At 41.3% G+C, this 19887-nt stretch overlaps 1 protein-coding gene and 1 pseudogene across 1 annotated transcript in view; one reads left to right on the forward strand and one right to left on the reverse strand.

Annotated features, from left to right (window-relative positions):
• Positions 1–12908, reverse strand: part of DNAAF10 (dynein axonemal assembly factor 10) — a 108555-nt gene extending 95647 nt beyond the window's left edge. Inside the window, 1 exon segment of the mRNA XM_044264115.1 lies at positions 12437–12908. Within this exon segment, the coding sequence (XP_044120050.1) occupies positions 12437–12439 (3 nt within the window). The 5' untranslated portion in view covers positions 12440–12908.
• LOC122916547 lies at positions 6824–7480 on the forward strand (annotated as a pseudogene).
• Positions 12909–19887: the final 6979 nt, after the last annotated feature.

Here is a 19887-nt window from a genome sequence, read left to right on the forward strand (position 1 = left end):
AAATGAAACCCTAACAATGCGAGTGGCAATAGGGATAAAGAAGCTGATTCAAGAGGCACAGGAGGATCTAAAAGGGAAGACCGTTTGCTATAACATGATACTTATCTTTCTGAAAAAACTTCATGCTCTTAAAACTACACATTAAAAGTAACATGGCTTAGGGCACCTGGATGGTTCAGTCGGTTGAGCATGCGATTCTTGATCTCAGAGTCATAAGTTCATGCCCCACGCTGGGCATAAAGCTTACTTTAAAAATATATAAATAATATGACTTAAGGAAAACAGAGTTGGAAGCAGACACTAAAAGCCTATGTATTCAGTGTACTAACAAAACCAACAAAAATCCTAATTAAGTATAGTTAAAGATATACTAACTAATCAGTATGGCACTTTTTAAAGGTACACATGAAAGTAACAGAAAAAAGGGGTATTTGAAACTAAGTTAAAGAAACAAAAGAAAAAGGGACAAACATCTGAGGGAATTATACAATAAATTGTTCCAAATAGGTGAATTTGTAATTCACTCACGCTGAGTCAAGAGGAAGAATGTGGGCTATATGGATAGTATACAATACTGTTATTCTTCAATAGCTTGCCACTTTTAGCTGCTAGTGTTTTGGATTCAGCTGCCACTACTTAACAGCAAGAAGCATTAATACACTGGGAACATTGTAAATATATTTTCCTCTTTATCAGTAGTAAATGAACCAAGGTGGAATTCCTCAAAAAAATCCCTCTAGTAAGTGACTTATCCTCCCACACCCACACCAGGTCAGGCCACGTATTCCTATGGTATACTCTAACAGTACAAGATGCAACTAATGACTGCTTACGACGTACACAGCAGTAAAGGGGAGAAAATGGCATACCAGGTTTCCAGATATGAGTGAATGAACAGATACTGTTTCTAGGAAGAAAAATTAGGGAATAATGGAAGCATGAATAGGAAGACAAGAATGAATGTGGTTTTAGTTATGATGAGCTGAGGTGACTGACAGACACCCTCATTTAGATAAATATCCTGTAAGCAGTCAGATCCATGAACTGGAGCAGAAAAGAATAATGCAGGCTGAAAGTATGAATCATCAGTACATAGAAAATGATGGAACTTTGGGAATTAACAAAGAATATATGCATTCCCTCAATTCACTCATTCAACAAATATTTATTAAATTCCTGTAATATGGAGGGATCTATGCTGGCAGCTGGCATAACAGAGGAAAAGTCTGACCTGGCATGGGGGTGGGAGGCTCAGTTACTTCCTTGAGGCACTTTGAACCATTCCAAACATAACCTATGCAAAAGACTGATGGTAGATTAAACAGATGGCAGAATAAATCTAGCATACAATATTGAATGAAACGTTAACAAGAATAAGTTGCTAGAGTATAGAGTAAAAGCAGGAACATGGAAAAAGCTGAAGTAAACAACAAGTAGAGCCCACAGAGTCCATGTGCTATGTTAAGGTGATGTTAATCCTATAATATATAGGATTTTAAATGGGAAAGTAATACAATCAATATTTAAGAGGGCCTTGGACCAAACCCAGATGAGAAGCTACCAACAAAGATTAAAAATGGTCAGAGATGTAGAACAGCAACTAGCAGAAAATGTCACAGATGCCAAAAAAGGAAAGAACTCCAAGAGTTTCCAACAAGTTCCAACATTACCAAAAACTCAAGTAAGAAGAATGAAGAACTAAATACATTTAAAGAGTACCAACTGGATTTCTGAATACTCTCTATTATCACTACAATCTGAGGTGCTCTTATTCCCATTTTACACTACTAATAAGGTCAAGAGTTTATGGTATTCGTTCAAGGTCACACAGCCAATGAATGACAGAACTAGAATCTAAATTCAAATCTTTCCAACTCCCAACTCAGTGCTGGTATTAGAAGATTACTGCCAACACAATAACTCTTCAGGGAACTGCAGATACATAATCATTCTAGACCAGTGCCACCTAATAAAAATTTCTGCTCTGTCCAGACAGAAATGTTCTATATCTTCACAAATGCAGGAACCACTAGACACAAGGAGCCATTAAGTGCTTATAATATAGCTAGTGTGGCTAAAGAACTGAATTTATAATTTTATTTAATTTTAATTAATTTAATTAAAATGTAAACAATCACATGTGGCTACTAAATAGCACATCACAAATCTAGACTGTAGTATATTGAAAATAAGAAAATGAGCATTAAGAGTCATAAAAGAGTCAAGAAATATGATGGTAAAGATAGTGACAGCCACACAAGGCAACAGAGTTTAAGTAATCTGATTGTTCATAAATTCATTATTTATTTGAAAAATACTATTATGAGTTAGTTTATAATTCATAAACTTCCATTTGTTAGGAAAACAGTTGCAACACAGATATAAAATCTATATATAGATATAATATAAGCATATCTATATATAGATACAAAATCATGATTTCCCTTATTACCTATTAGCACTTGTTCTTCCTGACATTCCAAACTTCATTAAAGATTGCCTTACAAGTAAATAATAGTACAGGATGCCAGCTTATTGCATGCCTGTAACAGGAGATTCCTTGTGGCATCACACTCAGGCAGATAGGATAAAAAATACCTATGTATCAGCCTTGAAACTAGGCAGATTAAGGATTAATAAAACTGCTAACAGCTCCATTAAGGCCAATGATAAAGATCTGATCTTTTCTGTAGGTTGCTATGCTTCACAGTCTTGTACTTAGGTTTCAAAATGCCTATCTAATTCTCACACACAAAAATACTATGTATTATTTACAAAGGACAAAAGAGAGCTGGTTAGAGTACAGATAAGTTTAATAATGCTACCAAAACAAGTCAAAGTGTCAATCTCACAGAAATGTTTTTGGGATAGCAATAGATAATCACATGGCCCTCCTTGTAACACCTCTAACAAAGGGCTCTAAGCGACAAAACAAAACTCTAAGGAAGGAACCTATAAGAACCTACGGACTGTTGAAGTGCTCAATTTTCAAAGGTTTCCTATAGAAATCTCCAAATGTCTAAAAAATTTTTATAGTACAAGATTATAAAAACCAAAGACAAATCCAGAAACATATTAGTTATACCTCATTTCAAAATTTATTCCTGTGCCAGATCTATGCATTAGCTATCAACTCATGACCACAAAAAAAGTATGGAAGTTCAAGAAGAAAACTCAGAAAAGTAGAGTAGATGTGAGCTGTTGAATAAAAGGTTTATTTGGAAGTATAAAAGTGAGGAAATAATTTTAATCTAGCAAGCCTGAAACAGAATAGATGTCTGATAGACTACACTTTGGAGATAATTTTCTCCTTTCAAGAAATGGTTATTCATTTTGTTAACACTTACTAAGGTCATAAATGGAAAAAGTAAGTACAAAAAATTTTGTAATATTATTTTCTTGGGGGACTGGCTGGCTTAGTCAGTAGAGCTGTGGTTCTTGATCTCAGAGTCATGAACTCGAGCCCCACATTGCATGGAGAAATTACTTAATTTTTTTTTTCTCTGAAGAGTGATTTTGCAGAACACTGTCATAGTTAAAACCTTGTTAAAACTCAAGTCATTACAAAACTGCTACCTGATCAAAAAATTATGCTCAATTGTTGAGTCATGCTTACAATGAAATAGTTAAAAACCTGGGAATAAAACTAACTGTAATCAGTCAACTAGAACATGGTACTGTTAAAATCTCTTTAAAGTTGACCTTTATAATCTTTTAAATAAGAACTAATTTAAAAGGAAATTAATAAATCCATATACTGTCCCAAGTTTTAAAAAAAAGTAAAAAAGGAAGAATACAACCCCCCCCCAAAAAAACCCCCCTTCCGTTAAGGTACACAAGAAACTCAACAGTGATCAATATAAGAAAAAGGCGTGCCCTGAAGAGGCTCACTTGCCATGTTATACCTTCTGGTATAAACCGAGTTTTAAGCAAATGTATTAACAGTGTCTTTACAACTTCAAAAAAAAATTAAGACTATCAATCTACAACTATATGTTCCCCTTATATAAAATAGGTACTCAGAAAATGGGTTTTTTTAGACCTATGTAACTTCGTCAGAAGTTATTAAAACAAACACTGACAAAGTATTAACCTCTTTCCTCTTAATACTCCTTTTTCTTACATTCATTCCCTAGGTCACTGACCCACTGGTACTCACTCCTGTGTCCACTTATTATTTAATAACATTTACTTAATACCCTATTAACTGCATATCAAATCTCCCCCAAATCAGTATTATAATCTTTTCCATACTACTCTCTCTCAATCTCACCTCATTTGCCTCAGCCTTTAATCTCAACTTCAGATGAATTACTGAGAGAATTTAGGCCACCTCCCATGAACTCCATTAAAACTATCTATTGCCATGGCCTACTCACCTCACTCTTTGATATTTTCCCCCTCTCTTCTGATGTCCCTTCTTTCCCGTTATCCCTCTTCTTTCCGTAACTTCTAGTACTCATTCTAGGACTCATTCCATTAATTATCCTTTCTTATGGCTCCCTCGAGTGGGCTTCTCTCGTAAATCTAAAGGATACCAAAATCTGGGTGCCTGGGTGGCTCAGTTGATTAAGCGTCTGCCTTTGGCTCAGTCGTGATCCCAGGGTCCTGGGATGGAGCCCCGCATTGGGCTCCTTGCTCAGCGGGGAGTCTGCTTCCCCCTCTGCCTCTCCTCTCCAGCTTGTGCTCTCCCACTCACGCTCTCTCATATAAGTGAAATCTTTGAAAATAAAGAATACAACATCTGCTATCCCAAATAGAATTCACCCCAACTGTAAACCAGTAAGGTTAACCTTTTTTTAATAAATGTCTCAGAAAAGGAACTGACACTCATTGCCTCCACTGTCTCATCAACACTCACTAGTTTATTCCACTTACTCATTCACATATTCCTTCTTTAAACACTCCTTAATATCCAGTATATAACATGTATCTGTAATAGAACAATGAAAAAACAAAGACAAGGCCTCTGCATTCTCAGTGCTTCCTTTCCCCTGCAATCTAATTTCTATTACCTAGGATTTAAGTGAAGTTCTGTCTTAAAGATTATGAGCTCTGTAACAGTTTTCATTTTTATTTCCTTCCCTCTCTTGTTAACGGATTTAAGAAAAAAATCTCTTAAATTGCCTAAGGAGATTTCTATTTCATCCTACCTTCTTGGGTAACCTCAAACTATTAACAATTCCATCTTCTCCCTCTGAATCCTCAACCACACTCCCTCTATCCAGGCTATTCCTTTTACTCCAGAATAAATTCTTCCTCATACCTAAACTCCATAGCTTTTATCTGGTCTCCTTCTAGTAAAAATTTTAAAGAATATCTATACTCAATGTTTGGCCTCCCATTCATCCCTCAACTCACTGCATCCTGGCTTTTCTTGTTACCAGTACAAAATGGTGTTTTCTTGTACTGTTGCCAGGGTCACCAGAACTCTTCTGATGCCTCCAAGATAAACTTTTAAGTTCTTCTCTTTCCTGATCTCTGTAGTATCTAGACACTGCTGACTCCTTCAAATCTGACATCACTCTACTAATTTTTCAACACTCTCTGGCAATTTATTCTCAGACAACCTTTGGGGATTGTTTAACCTCGATTTACCTCTTAAATGCAGCGTTAGGGTTTACCCTCTTCTCATTTTACATTCTTTCTCCATAGAATTTCATCCAGTTTCATGGCTTCAACTACTAAGAGACCTGGACAGACAATGTTCAAATCTTTAATCCTAATCCAGATTTCTCTTCTGAGCTCCAGACACAGAGATCCAATTACCTGTTCACCATTTCCACCTAGATAACCCACAATTACTTTTTTTTTTTTTTAAGATTTTGTTTCTTTGAGAGAGAGAGAGAGAAAGAGCAGGGGTGGGGGGTGGGCAGAGGGAGAGGAAGACGGAGACAGCTGAGCAAGGAGCCCCACACACAGCTTCATCCCAGGACCCTGGGATCATGACCTGAGCAGAAAGGCAGACACTTAACCAACTGAGCCACCCAGGTGCTCCAATCCACAACTACTTTAAATTCAACATGTCCAAAACAGAAATCAACATTACTTCCTCATATCTCCTTTTCTAATACTTCCTAGGCACAGAACATGCATTTCTGAAACAATCCCAGATGATGCTGATGCAGCCAGTTCAGGATTCACACACTGAGAATCACTGTTCTAACATACATTACCTCTTCCTACCTTCAGATTAACAAGTCTCCTCTATCTTAGGCCACGATATCTATGCAGTAAGCAGCATTAATATTTCATAGCGCTCTATCCGACTGAACTTACAGAATCTTGCAATACAGCATGCCAAGTATTAATGACCAAATGATGAGAATGCTGGAGATAATACAACAGTCATCCCAGCAAACTGCAAGTTTCTTGAGGACAGGACAACATTTCTTATATCTATAGAACTGAATCTTGCCCATTAGGTGCTCAATAAATATTTGCTGAATGGATGGCACAATCATCTGTCCAGTCACGGAAGTCAGAAGCCACACACTGTATATACCTTTTCTTCCTACAATCCAACAGTCACCAAGTCCTATCTTCTACCTTCCAAAATGTGTCTCATACCTGGTCTCTCCTCTTCATTTCAACTGTTTCTATAGTCTTTTAAGTCCTCACATTAGTACTGTAACAATTTCTTAACTGGCCACCATATCTTTATTCAATTATCCTATTTTATTATCCCCATGGCCACCAGACTGATCTCTCTAATAAGACAAAGGAGACAATGTCATTCTCCTGCTTAAAAATAATAGTTTCCCACTGGTTTAGGAAAAAAATTTTAACTCCTTCATTTGATATGCAAACCCTTCTATGATCTTGCCTCAATCTAACTGACCACCCTCCTTCTCCTTTCCAACCTAACCCTCCACCCTCCAGCCATACTGAACTGGCTTATATATATTATGCCTCTATTGCTTTAAACATAAAGTTCTCTATCTAGACCACCTCTCTCATTGGCTAAATACTCATCCTTTTAAAACTCAGCTCAGCTCTTTCCCTGCCACCACTGAGCTTCGCAGAGCCAGAGGCTTGGGTGCAGTCAAGATTCGGCTACACTCGTAATCCACCACCACGGCACCATAGCCAAGGAAGACATTGCTGCTGAAGGCGTAATGGATGTTAATACTGCTTTACAAGAGGTGCTCAAGACTGCCCTCATCCACGATGGCCTAGCACATGGAACTGGCAAAGCTGCCAAAGACTTAGACAAGCACCAAGCCCATCTTTGTATACTTGCATCCAACTGTGATGAGCCTATGTATATCACGTTGGTGGAGGCCCTTTGTGCTGAACACCAAATCAACCTAATCAAGCTTGATGACAGAACAAGATGAATGGATAGGCCTCTGTAAAAGAGACAGAGATGGAAAAACCCCATGAAGTGGCTGGCTGCAGCTGTGTGGTAGTTAAGGGATATGGCAAAGGATACCCGGCAGAGGATGTCCGCAAAGAATACTTCAAACACAAGAAATGAATAAAAAATTTGGTTCTTGTTCCAAAAATAAAAAGACTCAGCTCAGACACCATCTCTCTCTTGAGGAAGCTTTCTGAGTGCCATTTATCTCCCTGCCCCATCCTCATCCCAGTTTGGATTAAACCTCTCCTCCGCCACGTACTTTTTTTTTCCTTTTTTAAAAGTAATTTCTACACTCAGTGTAGGGCTTGAACCCACAACCCCAAGATCAAGAGTCACATGCTCCACTGACTGAACCAGGCGCCCCACCCCTACACCAAGTACTCAAGCACCCCACGTTTAGTTTGTTAATAGCAAGGGCCACAATGCATTAGATGTTTTGTTTGCTCCATGTAATTAAGTTCCTTGGAAATTACAAATGTGTCTTATGTTTGTACAGTCAGTGTGAGGTATGTTAACAGATACTCAGTTAAGATTTAAATAAACATATTCCTCGCTATTTTCTAAATAGTGGCTCTCAAAATTTAGCATGTAACAGAATTACCAGAAAGTTATAAAATTTAGACTGCTTGCCTCCATCCCCAGAGTTTTGGATTCAGCTGGTCTGGGTAGGACCTAATGAGTTCCCAGATGATGCTGACAATGCTGTTCCAAGTACCAGTGCTCCAAATAATGTTTTCTCTATCTCCAGGATTTAAAGAATCTTTTCCTAGATGCCTCCAACTCTGCCCTCTGCAATCTTAATAACCTTTTTGGACCCAAGTTAATTTTCACCTCCTTCATAAAACTTTCCCTAATCCCAGATAAAACTGATCTTGCTCTTTCCTCAATTTCTATTAGGCTTTGTGTGCATTACTCATATCGTAACTTGGACTAACTTTTTTCATACCTACTAGCATTTGATTATTTTCTAAACTTAAATGAAGATAGGAAACCTGCCTTAGTCATTTTAATATCTTCAACAAACAAGCACAGTAACCAGTGAACAGCAGACAAAAGCTACAAGTATTTGTGATATGAATGAATTCCTGTTGCTTGACCAGCCTCTGGGCCCATGGTCTGACTTGTTTAATTCTCCTGGCCCAAGCTGACCTCCTTATACTGCCGTGTACTTTTGCTTGCCTTACTACCTAGAACGATGCCTGATCTATCCACAGTTATCTGTCCCTCACATTGCTTTGCTGACTGACCCTCAGCTTCTTTACCTTACAATCTATGCCCTTTTAATTTTCTCATCCGCTATGGCACAGAATGAACAGAGAAATTTTCTTCTCATGACTACTGTGAATTTTAATTCTACAGGTCATAATACAGAGATTGCTTACTTTGTTGTTGCTATACAGCCTTTGTCACAGAATCTGAACTAAAATACATTGTATGCAACTCCAACTGCAGGTATCACTGACAGCAATAAATGTTTTGAATTCTGTTTACAGATTGGAAATTATTTTATTTTAATTATTTAATTATTTATTTGAGAAAGAGAGCACAAGCAGGGCAAGCGGCAGAGGGAGAAGCAGGCTCCCCGCCTAGCCCAATGCGGGCTCCATCCCAGGACCCCAGGATAAGGACCCGAGCCAAAGGCAGATGCCTAACCAACTGAGCCACCCTAGCACCCCAGATTGTGGAAATAATTTTAATAAAAAGTTTAAAAACACAAAGACATAAAAACATCATTTATAAAATTAAAGCCAATTACTCACACACCATATTGATATATGCATCCAAAATAAAATCCTATTTTTAAATTATACTAAGTACATGGTGAAAACTATTTCTGATGCATGAAAAGTTAACTAAGTTTCTAGAAATGCTCCAAAAGGGGGGCCTGGGTGGCTCAGTCAGTTAAGCATCTGCCTACAGCTCAGGTCATGATCTCGGGGTCCTGGGATGAGCCCTCATAGGTCTCCCTGCTAAGTAGGGAGTCTGCTTCTTCCTCTCACTCTGTGTTCTCTATCTCTGTCTCAAATGCATAAAGTCTTTAAAAATTAATTAATTAAAATAAATAGAAAATAAAATAAAATAATGCCCCTACAAAATTTACTCCTCCAAAAATTACTCGGAGACTTTTCAATCATACAGACCTAAACAAACATTCTTCTGTTAATCATTTTATTCTTTTTCTGCATGGCAGTAACTCTGAAGTACTCTTATCTAAAACAGATGCCTACCCAGAGAAAAGAATTATGAAGACATCTAGTTATTTACTTCAGTAAACATACACAATTTTATCAGACAACTGGGAGGGGGGGTGGATATTCCTAGAAGCTCGGTACTCAGGTGTGTGTCTGTGTATGTAAAATCTTCATGCCACCTGCATGCTCAGCAGTTTAAGATTCAAAAAGAGATGGAGGGAGGGAAAGACTTAACTCTCAGGTAAAAAAGAAATAAACTACTTTTAACATAGCAACTAAAATAAATACCTATTGGAAAGGACTGTTGGTAAATTCAATCCAATCTTTTTACTTACCCCTTACTTGAATTGATCAGTGATATTCGTAAGTTAATTCATAAATTAAAACCCACTGACAAAATTGTCAATATGGTCATGATACTCAGTAAGAGTTATAATAAAGTTTTCCAAAGGGAGTGAAAATTTTCAGAATTCTAGGCTCAATTAACTAGAAAAATGAACCAGATCACTCCAAAGCCCAAATTATGTGAGTTAATTAATATCCCATACAGCAGAGTTGACCTGTAGGTATGTTCTTGATACCTTGAAACCAGTGCTGCATTCAACAGACTAAAATAATTCTAAGGTTGGGAAGCCAATGTCACAACAAATTAACTAGGTCCTGAAAAGGTATTGAGAGAATGGCAGAAGAAAGAAGGAAAAGTAAATCAGAAAATACTGAAAAGAAAACTGGAAAGAGGGAAATAATGACCTAGAAGGAAAAAATATCAAAAAGTAAACCTCAGGGGGCGCCTGGGTGACTCAGTGGGTTAAGCCGCTGCCTTTGGCTCAGGTCATGATCTTAGGGTCCTGGGATCGAGTCCTGCATCAGGCTCTCTGCTCAGCGGGGAGCCTGCTTCCCTCTCTCTCTCTCTCTGCCTGCCTCACCATCTACTTGTGATTTCTCTGTCAAATAAATAAATAAAATCTTTAAAAAAAAAAAAGTAAACCTCAGAATATTCTTTTAAGATAAGAAAACACTGAGTATGAGGAAGGTAAATTTAAGAGCTAAAAAAGAATTTCCCAAATTCAATCTGTTGGTCAAAAAAAGGGGTGTGGGGGGGGTTCCTGAGGGGAGGCTACAGGGAAAAAAAAAAAACAACACCTGGAAACCAGCTCATTCTGATGCATAACAGGTAAGCAACAAAAGGCTGGGTCATTATTCCTCACAACTTATTGTTTACAAATGCTGGTAAAAACATTCACTGCAATGGTCAAAGATCTTCAAGATCTGACATTCAAGTAAAATATATGTATAAGGAAGCGGCAGTAAAGCACTCAAATGCAATTCATAACTCCAAAAAAACTATGCCAACAAAAAGACTGCACTATTAATGGTCTTGATCTAAACTGTTTTCTGTTGTACTCTGGAAAAACCGAAGTTTTCTAACTTTGGGGGCCAAAGCTGTCTCTGAGCTGCCTTCCAAGTTGGCAGGGAAAAACTTCCTCCATATATCACTCACTAATCATTTATTAAGTCTCTTCATAACTTGGATTTTAAGTATACTGATAAGTACACTTAATCATTTGTCCTCTATTTTAAATAAAAGCTGACTTACTTGTATTTTCTAGTTTCACTTTGTTCCCTCACAATCCCATCGAACTGATTTTAAGTTGCCGTCAACAGGATTTCTCCCTTTGCTAATCCACCGCTCTATTTTGAAACACTTAAATTCTACATACAGGGTGAAATACAATCCAAGAAATTACCCAACGTCAAACAATCGGTCTAAAAAATCTCCTGACAACTGTTGGAAGACTCTTGGAAAAAGCTTAACAACCGAATCACATGTCTGAATATCTGACACATATGGAAGAGCCCTGCGAACTTTTCCTACTACGTATACAATTCGCGATTGCAGAGAGGAAACTGCAGCGGCTACCCGGGGCGAGGGAACCGGTAAGGTAACAGGCTAAAAGGGCGTCGTTGATTTCTTGGCTACAGTGACAGAGGCGGGAGACACACCCCTAGCGTCGGTTTGAAACACTACAGCAATGAATTCTACCTAGGGATTAATGCGAGGGTAAGGAAAGACAAATTTAAATCGCCATGATTCAAAAACAACCACAAGAGAGACTTAGGAAGGTAACAAAGAAAACGAAAAGCCGTGGACAGCAAGGAAGCGATGAAAACAAGTATCCCCATGTATCAAAGACCGAGTTAGAGACTGCGTTTTCAGGACTATACACCTCGGACCTTTCCGGTTCGCCAGTGCAGAGAGAAAAGCAGCGGCGAAAGGAACCCCATAAGGTTTGCAAACAGCACCAAAATACGAACAGGAGAGGGGAGAAGTAAGTGGCAGGATCCCTGCGAAGCCTCACTGCTGGAAAATGGAGTGGGAGAGAGAACAGCTCTGGAGAGAAAGTGGGTCTTATATAAAAAGCCATTTACCACGTATTATTTCCCCAGAATTCTGGAATGTGCCCGAACTTGAAGGAGTCTGGGGGTGGAAGGGGGGCTCCACGTGCAGGAGGGTACGTAAAAAAGTAATGCGGGGAGACGATGGGCCAGGGCCAGGGCCAGGTAGGCCGGGAAGGAGGGTGTCGAGGCCGGCGCGCGCGAAGGGAGGAGGCGGAGGGGCGCCCCGCGGGGGCCCGGGGGCGGGCGCGGGGGCCCCGCGGTCCTGTCAGGCAGCCGGCCCACCGCCTCCACCCGCCGCCGGCTGCCAACGCACCCGGACCGCTGAGGGCTCTCCCGGACCCTCCGCGGCCCCAGCTGGGCCGGGTCTCTCGAATTTTCCACTGGGGGAAGCCGGCCGGGGGTATCGAGGCTCGCCCCCTCCCCCGGCCCTGGAAGCGGCGGGCGGAGGAGGGATGGTGCATTGGGGAAGCAAAGATCTCACCATTTTGCTCGGCGGTCGGCGGCTCGCGCGGGAGGAGAAGAGTGTCGGCGCTCAGAAGGGCTCCCGCAGGAAGCGGCGGCGGCGGCCCAGCTGCGCTGGGCTGTGGCGGCTGCGGCCCTCGGGACGCCCGCGGGGGAGGGGGTGCAGGTTGGGGGAAGGGAGGCGGTGCCTCGGGGCCCGCGCCGGCCGGGTGACTGGGCACACGGGAGCGAGCGGGGAAGAAGAGAAATTAAGGTCGAGATTCGGAGACAGAGAGAGAGGGAGGAGAGACAGCGAGAAAGGGGAGAGGCAGAGAGGCAGAGAGGAAGGGGAGAGGGGGAAGAGGGGGCCAGGCGGCTCGTGGGGTACAGCCTAGCTCTCGCGCCGGAGCCGTGACGGACTCACTGCAGTAGCTCGCGCTGACCCGCAACCTCAAGGCACGAAAAAGGGGGAGGGCGGGAGAGGGAGGGGAAAGCGGAGCGCCGCGGGGCGGAGGGCGGGGGCGCGCGCGGAGCCGGCGGCGGGGCGGGGCTTCCGCGAGCGGCGCACATCCGGGAACCCGCGCGCGGGCTCCGCGGCGGCCGCCGGGGTGCTCTGGCGAGCTCTGGTTGGGGATCGCGGAGCGCGCGACCACGTTCTCCCCACCGTGGGCCGCCCTTTGCGTGCGGTGCGGGGGGAGGACAGGGACGGGGGCGCGGACGTCGGTGACGTCGCGTGGCGGAGCCCTTCCTGTCATGTGGCTGGAGGCGGGCAGGTGGGAGGAAGGCTGGATCGGGAGGAGGAGGAGGAAATGCGAGGGTGCAGTGAGAGGGAGGAAGTGCGAGGGGTGCCCGAGCTGTGGGCGAAGGCGTACTTGGTTCCAGGAGTAGGAACCTCGTGGGGGAGGAGCCGCAGATGAGCGGCCTTAAGGTGTCAGAGCCACCCAGGCACCGCACCAAAAGAACAAAAACAAAAAAAGAGGACTATCCGAGCCCTGGAGCTAGAAGAGTGTCCGTTTGCTCAGGAGGATTGCTATCTTTGCATCAGTGTACCGACTTGGACCCACTACAAAATGGCTCGGCGCATCTAGACTGTTTGTTGTCACCCCGGTGCAGCACCCGCAGGCCCACACCCCAGTATGAGCTGGCAGGGTCAGGAGCCAGGTTGGAAAGGCAGGGAAGAAGAGCCAAAGCTGGCTACAGCTTGAGACTTGAGGAGCCACAAAACAGCTGAGTGGAAGGACTGCTTCCCACTCCCGCAAAGACTTCCTCACCCAGTTCTGTATTTTCCTTAAACCCTCCAAGCTGCCGTTTGACGGGGTGCCCAGTGTTTGTTTTTGAAACACATTCGAAGATAGATTGCCCACTTATCCCTTTAGTAGGGCTGTATCTACTTTGGTGGCAATTACCATTCCCAGAAAATTCAGGCTGTAATGGAAAATGCAAGAGCGTAAGGAAGAAAGTTATTGGGGGCTGGGGCGGGGTGGGGGGGAGCCGATGGGAGAGATGTGATAAGGCTAGTGAAGAAAACATTTTGCAACTATTTTAACCATTTATTCCTTTTCAAATTTTTTATAATCTTGAGGCTTATGTGTATGAAAGATGGGGAGATAATGTTTTCTGAGTGGTCAGAAACTCCTTATTGACAAATCTTTTGAATAGTTTATAAAAAGCTGTAGTGTTTTTAAAGCAGTCTTGTTGACGCTTCTCACATAAGAGTGTTAGTCTTTGTGGTAATTATTTTTCCATGATAAGGGTGCATCTGTTCTAAGAGGCTCAGAGACGTGCCCTCGGTCTCTCTGTCTCTCCCTCTCTCTCTATTTCTAAGAACTACTTTGTGTCCAGATGAACAAACAAAAGTAACTAAAACATAACAAATTGTCTCATATGGTAAATGCTTCAAGGAAAGACCAAGAAATTACACTGCTTCTTCTGCTATTTAAGTTTCTTATATATGTTGCTATTTATATACTAGTATGTTACCTTCTAAAACGGAAAACTCCCTAAGCTAAAATGTGTGTCATTTATGTTTTTTAGGTATATTATTTTTAATTATTCATCAAAAAATGGATATGCTCATTTTTTAAAAAGTAGTATGTAAAAAAATTCCTCCCCCTTAACTCCACTTCTTAGAGGTAATCACTGTACTGCATTGGTGTGTATGTCCTTTGGACATACTCAATGAAAATTAAATTCTCATTTTGACTGAGGATTAAATACCAAGAAAGAATTTGACTTATATGGGATTCAGTAGATTTAGAATAACCCATAATTTTGTGAAGATTTGAGCCAATTTAGACTACCATCATTCAACAAGTATGTAACTATGAACCTAACTCAGAAATTCAAAAGCTAGGCACTGTGAAAGATTGGTTAGCCTCTGTTACTGACCAAAGCATGAGACACAAGGGCCAAGTCTACTTGGTCCTTCTCATCCTACAGATCTCCCAGATAAACACGATTTATATTCTCTCAGCCTTGTGTATACTGCATAAGAAACAGACATATTAGCAGGTTCCAATTCTAACACTGAAACTAGTCTATTCTGAATCCACTGAAAGAGGCAAACCTAAACTGTACCTTTAGTATACAGGTTTTTGCCCTAAGGTTCAAAAAAGAAAGTATAATAATCATTCCCCTTGTCTCTTTCCATTAAGTTTTAGTGTAAAGCTTAGTATGGGAGGGGCCAGGGACCAAATAGTCCCGCAGCAAGTATACATGTTTTTGGTTAACTAGGTAAGTGAAAGACAAAGGACATAGCTAACAAGTGGATCTTTTCCTGGAAAACTTAGCAACTAAAAGATGACTGTTGGGGTTTTTTTTTTTTGTCAACTAGGTTGGAGGGAGACATACTTAAGACATCCCAGTTAAAAGAACAGTAACAGCCATGCATGAGGTAATGAGAAATACTAATGGCAAAGGAAAGGAAGGAGTAAAGAAAGACATGAAGCAAAAATGCACTGACAAACTTGGCAGATGTAGGGAACAAGAGGAAGAAATAAAAGATGACCAGTTTGGGGACGCCTGGGTGGCTCAGTTGGTTAAGCAGCTGCCTTCGGCTCAGGTCATGATCCCAGTGTCCTGGGATCGAGTCCCACATCGGGCTCCTTGCTTAGCAGGGAGCCTGCTTCTCCCTCTGCCTGCCTCTCTGTCTGCCTGTGCTCTCTCCCTCTCCCTCTGACAAATAAATAAATAAAAATCTTTAAAAAAAAAAAAAAATGACCAGTTTGGGGTGCCTAGGTGTTCAGTTGGTTAGGCAACTGCTTTCGCTCAGGTCATGATCCCAGAGTTCCGGGATGGAGTCCCTCTTCAAGCTCCCAGGTTGCTGGGGAGTCTGCTTCTCCCTCTGACCTTCTCCCCTCTCATGCCCTCTCTCAAATAAGTAAATAAAATCTTAAAAAAGAAAAAAGACCAATTTTAGTTTGGATGACAAAATAATGATGTTATTAAAAGAAATCAGGAAAAACTGGGGTGCTGAGTGGAGAAAGATGTGTTTGGGTTTAAGAATGCTGATTTGCTGGGGTGCCTGGGTGGCTCAGTGGGTTCTCTGCCTTTGGCTCAGGTCATGGTCTTAGGGTCCTGGGCTCAAGTCCCATACTGGGCTCTCTGCTCAGCAGGGAGCCTTCTTCCCCCCCCACCCCCTTACTTGTGTGCTTTGTCAAATAAATAAATAAGATCTTAAAAAAAAAAAAAAAAGAATGCTGAGTTGTTGATGAAGAGATCCCAGTGGGAGCATCTAAGTAGGAGCTGGAAGTGCAGGGAGTAGGAAATCAACTTCAAAATAGGTTGAAAGTGAACTCTTCAAATTTTATCTTAGAGATAGGAAAAAAGGAAGAATGCAAAGATAGTAATTAAGTAGCTCAGCAGAAAGCAAATTCAAGAGAAAAAAAAAGTTTTAAGAAAGAATGTTTAGGGCGCCTGGGTGGCTCAGTGGGTTAAGCCGCTGCCTTCGGCTCAGGTCATGATCTCAGGGTCCTGGGATCGAGTCCCGCATCGGGCTCTTTGCTCAGCAGGGAGCCTGCTTCCCTCTACCTCTCTCTCTGCCTGCCTCTCTGTCTACTTGTGATCTCTCTCTGTCAAATAAATAAATAAAATCTTAAAAAAAAAAAAGAATGTTTATAGTCCTATTCGACCACAAACAGCCTCAAGCTTCTATGTCTCCACGATTATCTTTAAGAAGTTTGAAATGTCCCAGGAAACCTTATGTATAGAGTCTCCAGATCATTGTGATTTCCAGAATCCACCTTATTCTTTTTTTTTTAATCTTTTTTTTTTCTTTTAAGACTTTATGTTTGTATATTAGAGAGAAAGAGAGAGAGAGAGAGAGAGAGAGAGAAAAGGGTCAGAGAGAGAAGCAGACTCCCCATCAAGCAGGGATCCCAATACAGGACCTGATCCCGGGACTCCAGGATCATGACCTGAGTTGAAGGCAGTTGCTTAACCAACTGAGCCACCTAGGCTCCCCAGAATCCACCTTATTCTTAAAGGACTGGTGACTGCCATTTATTCATATATAAGATTTAAGGGTGACAGAAGAAACAAATTACCACTCCTGTAGTTGTTGAAGATATGCCAGTGCAGTATAACCCCAAAGTGTCCACACTTTTATTCATGATTATACTGACTAATGTGAACTAGAAACCGTGTTTAATTTTATACTCTCATACATAGGACGAAAATGCCAATTAAAAAAGAGAGCCAGTTAAAACAACTTGAAAGTAATGTCTGTTCCTTTGTAGCACATGTTTGTTGTTAATGAAGATTTAGAGGAAATGTCTGCCTCTCCTCCTAGATAAAACCTATACATCCCAGTTCAAGAATCCCAGATTTAAGAATATTTTGTACCTTTTATCACATAGTTTCACACCACAAAATTCTCTTTTGGTGGGCGTGAGGTTGCATGGGGAATAAATCGCCTTCCTTCCTGGAATCCTCTTGTACCCAGGAAAGAGCAGGAATGTCACCTCACCCCTTACTCAACGGGGTGGTTGAGGAAAGGTTCCTCAGCACCTGAGAGAGCATGGAAGTAGCTCCTTCCTTTCTTGCTAAGCAGCAGAGGTTTGAGCCAAGGATTCTATATTCCATCTTGGAAACTCATTTCTCCATAGAAACCATTTTACAAAGAGTTTTGTAAACAATGGCTTTTCTGCAAAAGACTATTTAAATTAAAATATAGCTGAAACTCTGCATTTGCTATTAAAAACATAATGGTAGAAAAACAGTGCTCTTTTTAAAAAACATATGGCTTTATGAATTAATGAGTTTGGGGAAAATGTATACCGATTACTAGATGAAATTCTTGAAATTTTAAGCGTAAGTATTTTAAATTATGGATCATGTGCAACTTTTTTTTAAAGTACTTTATTTTCTTTTTTAAAGATTTTTATTTATTTATTTGTCAGAGAGAGAGAGCACAAGCAGGCAGAGGCAGAGAGAGAAGCAGACTTCCTGCTGAGCAAGGAGCCCGATGCAGGGCTCAATCCCAGGACTCTGGGGGTCATGACTGGAGACAAAGGCAGCTGCTTAACCAGCTGAGCCACCCAGGCATTCCTATGTGCATCTTCTGTAATTCTCCTAAGAATAACATTGGATTTGTTCAAAATAAAATCCTTTGTCATTCAGTTTTCAGATAAAATGCAAAATTTTTAAATTTGGACAAGTTTCCCAAAATTATGTGATTAAGTGGTTGTATAAGTTATTTTTATATTATATACAGAGCCAAAAAGAAAAGGAGGAAGAAGTCTTCATGAAATGTATTCCTAAAGCTCCTGAATCCACATCTAAATCTGTGTGTTGGAGGAATATTCCACAGTTCTTTTAGAGGCAGTCTGTTAACACTCTTTACATAACAAGCAATTCTTTTTCTGTGCTGATAATTTTTCCATATGATAAGTACATTACAATTGGGTAGTTATCAGCATAAAGATGAATGTTGAAACATGAGGTAAAGAACAGAAATCAGAGAGCACAGACGCAATAAAGCAGGACCATAGGCAGAACAGAAGGTAGCATCTACTTTTAAGTGATGCAAGAAGAAAGAAATGAGAGAAAAGATAATGGATGAGGCTCTGGCAGGGAGACCCAGCAAGAATGCCCAGGAAGCTGAAGAAGAGGAGTTCAAGATGACAAGGATGGTCCAGCAGCATGTCAAAGAGGTCCAAGACAGGTGGAAAAGTTCAGACAGTTTGTATACACCTGGACATTTCCCTTGAGATGTCCTAGATGATGTCTTAAAATAGTTTTTCTGAATTAGAAGTCTCATTTGTTTCTTTGGTGTCTTCCACTTAAAAGTGAGTACCAAGAATAAGTTGTGTGTTTCAGGGGTGCCTGGCTGGCTCAGTGGATTAAAGCTCAGGTCATTTGGCTCAGGTCATGATCCCAGGGTCCTGGGATGGAGTCCCATATCAGGCTGTCTGCTCAGCAGGGAGCCTGCTTCCTCCTCTCTCTGCCTGCGTCTCTGCCTACTTGTGATCTCTGTCTGTCAGATAAATAAAATCTTAAAAAAAAAAAAAGTTGTGGTTTCAATTTTGATAGCATTTCCACTTTACACATTTACTAAGAGTATTTACCTTGTAGCATTAACCTGAACAATATTTATCTAAACCTAACAGAAAATAGGATTTAAATATAAAACGGACATACTGGGCGCTTGGGTGGCTCAGCCAGTTAAGGGTCTGCCTTTGGCTCAGGTCCTGATCCCCTGGTCCTGGGATAGAATCCCAGCATCTGGCTCCTTGCTCAGCGGGGAAACTGCTTCTCCCTCTGTCTGCTCTGCCTGCCACTCTCTCTGCTGTGCACTCTCTCGTTGACAAATGAATAAATAAAATCTTAAATAAATAAATGGGCATATTATGACACTAGAGAAGACCTGCTTTTCACACTTGTTAACACATTTATATACTCACATGCTCACAAATATCTACATGTGCTCCACACATGAGATTGCATGTAAGTCAAGAGTGAGACCCTAGGGCGCCTGGGTGGCTCAGTGGGTTAAGCCGCTGCCTTCGACTCGGGCCCTGGTCTCAGGGTCCTGGGATCGAGTCCCCCATCAGGCTCTCTGCTTGGCGGGGAGCCTGCTTCCTCCTCTCTCTCTCTCTGCCTGCCTCTCTGCCTACTTGTGATCTCTCTCTGTCAAATAAATAAATAAAATCTTTAAAAAAAAAAAAAAAGAGTGAGACCCTAGTTCTAATCCCACCACTGGCTCCAGTGCATATCTGTATGAATTTTGGATAGTTCATTTAAGTCTAAGTCTGCATTGTCTAATATGGTAGCCACTAGAAACTTGTGGCCATTTAAATTTAAATTAATTAAGATTGAATAAAATTTCAATTCATTTCTGTCTTTTTTTTTTAAGATTTTTTTTTATTTGTCAGACAGAGAGAGCACAAATGAGAGGAGTGGCAGGAAGAGGGCGAAGCTCCCTGCTGAGCAAGGAGCCCCATGCGGGGCTCAATTCCAGAACCCTGGGATCATGACCTGAGCCAAAGGCAG

The sequence above is a fragment of the Neovison vison genome, chromosome 8 (genome assembly GCF_020171115.1).
Source record: "Neovison vison isolate M4711 chromosome 8, ASM_NN_V1, whole genome shotgun sequence".
Taxonomy (NCBI): domain Eukaryota; kingdom Metazoa; phylum Chordata; class Mammalia; order Carnivora; family Mustelidae; genus Neogale; species Neogale vison.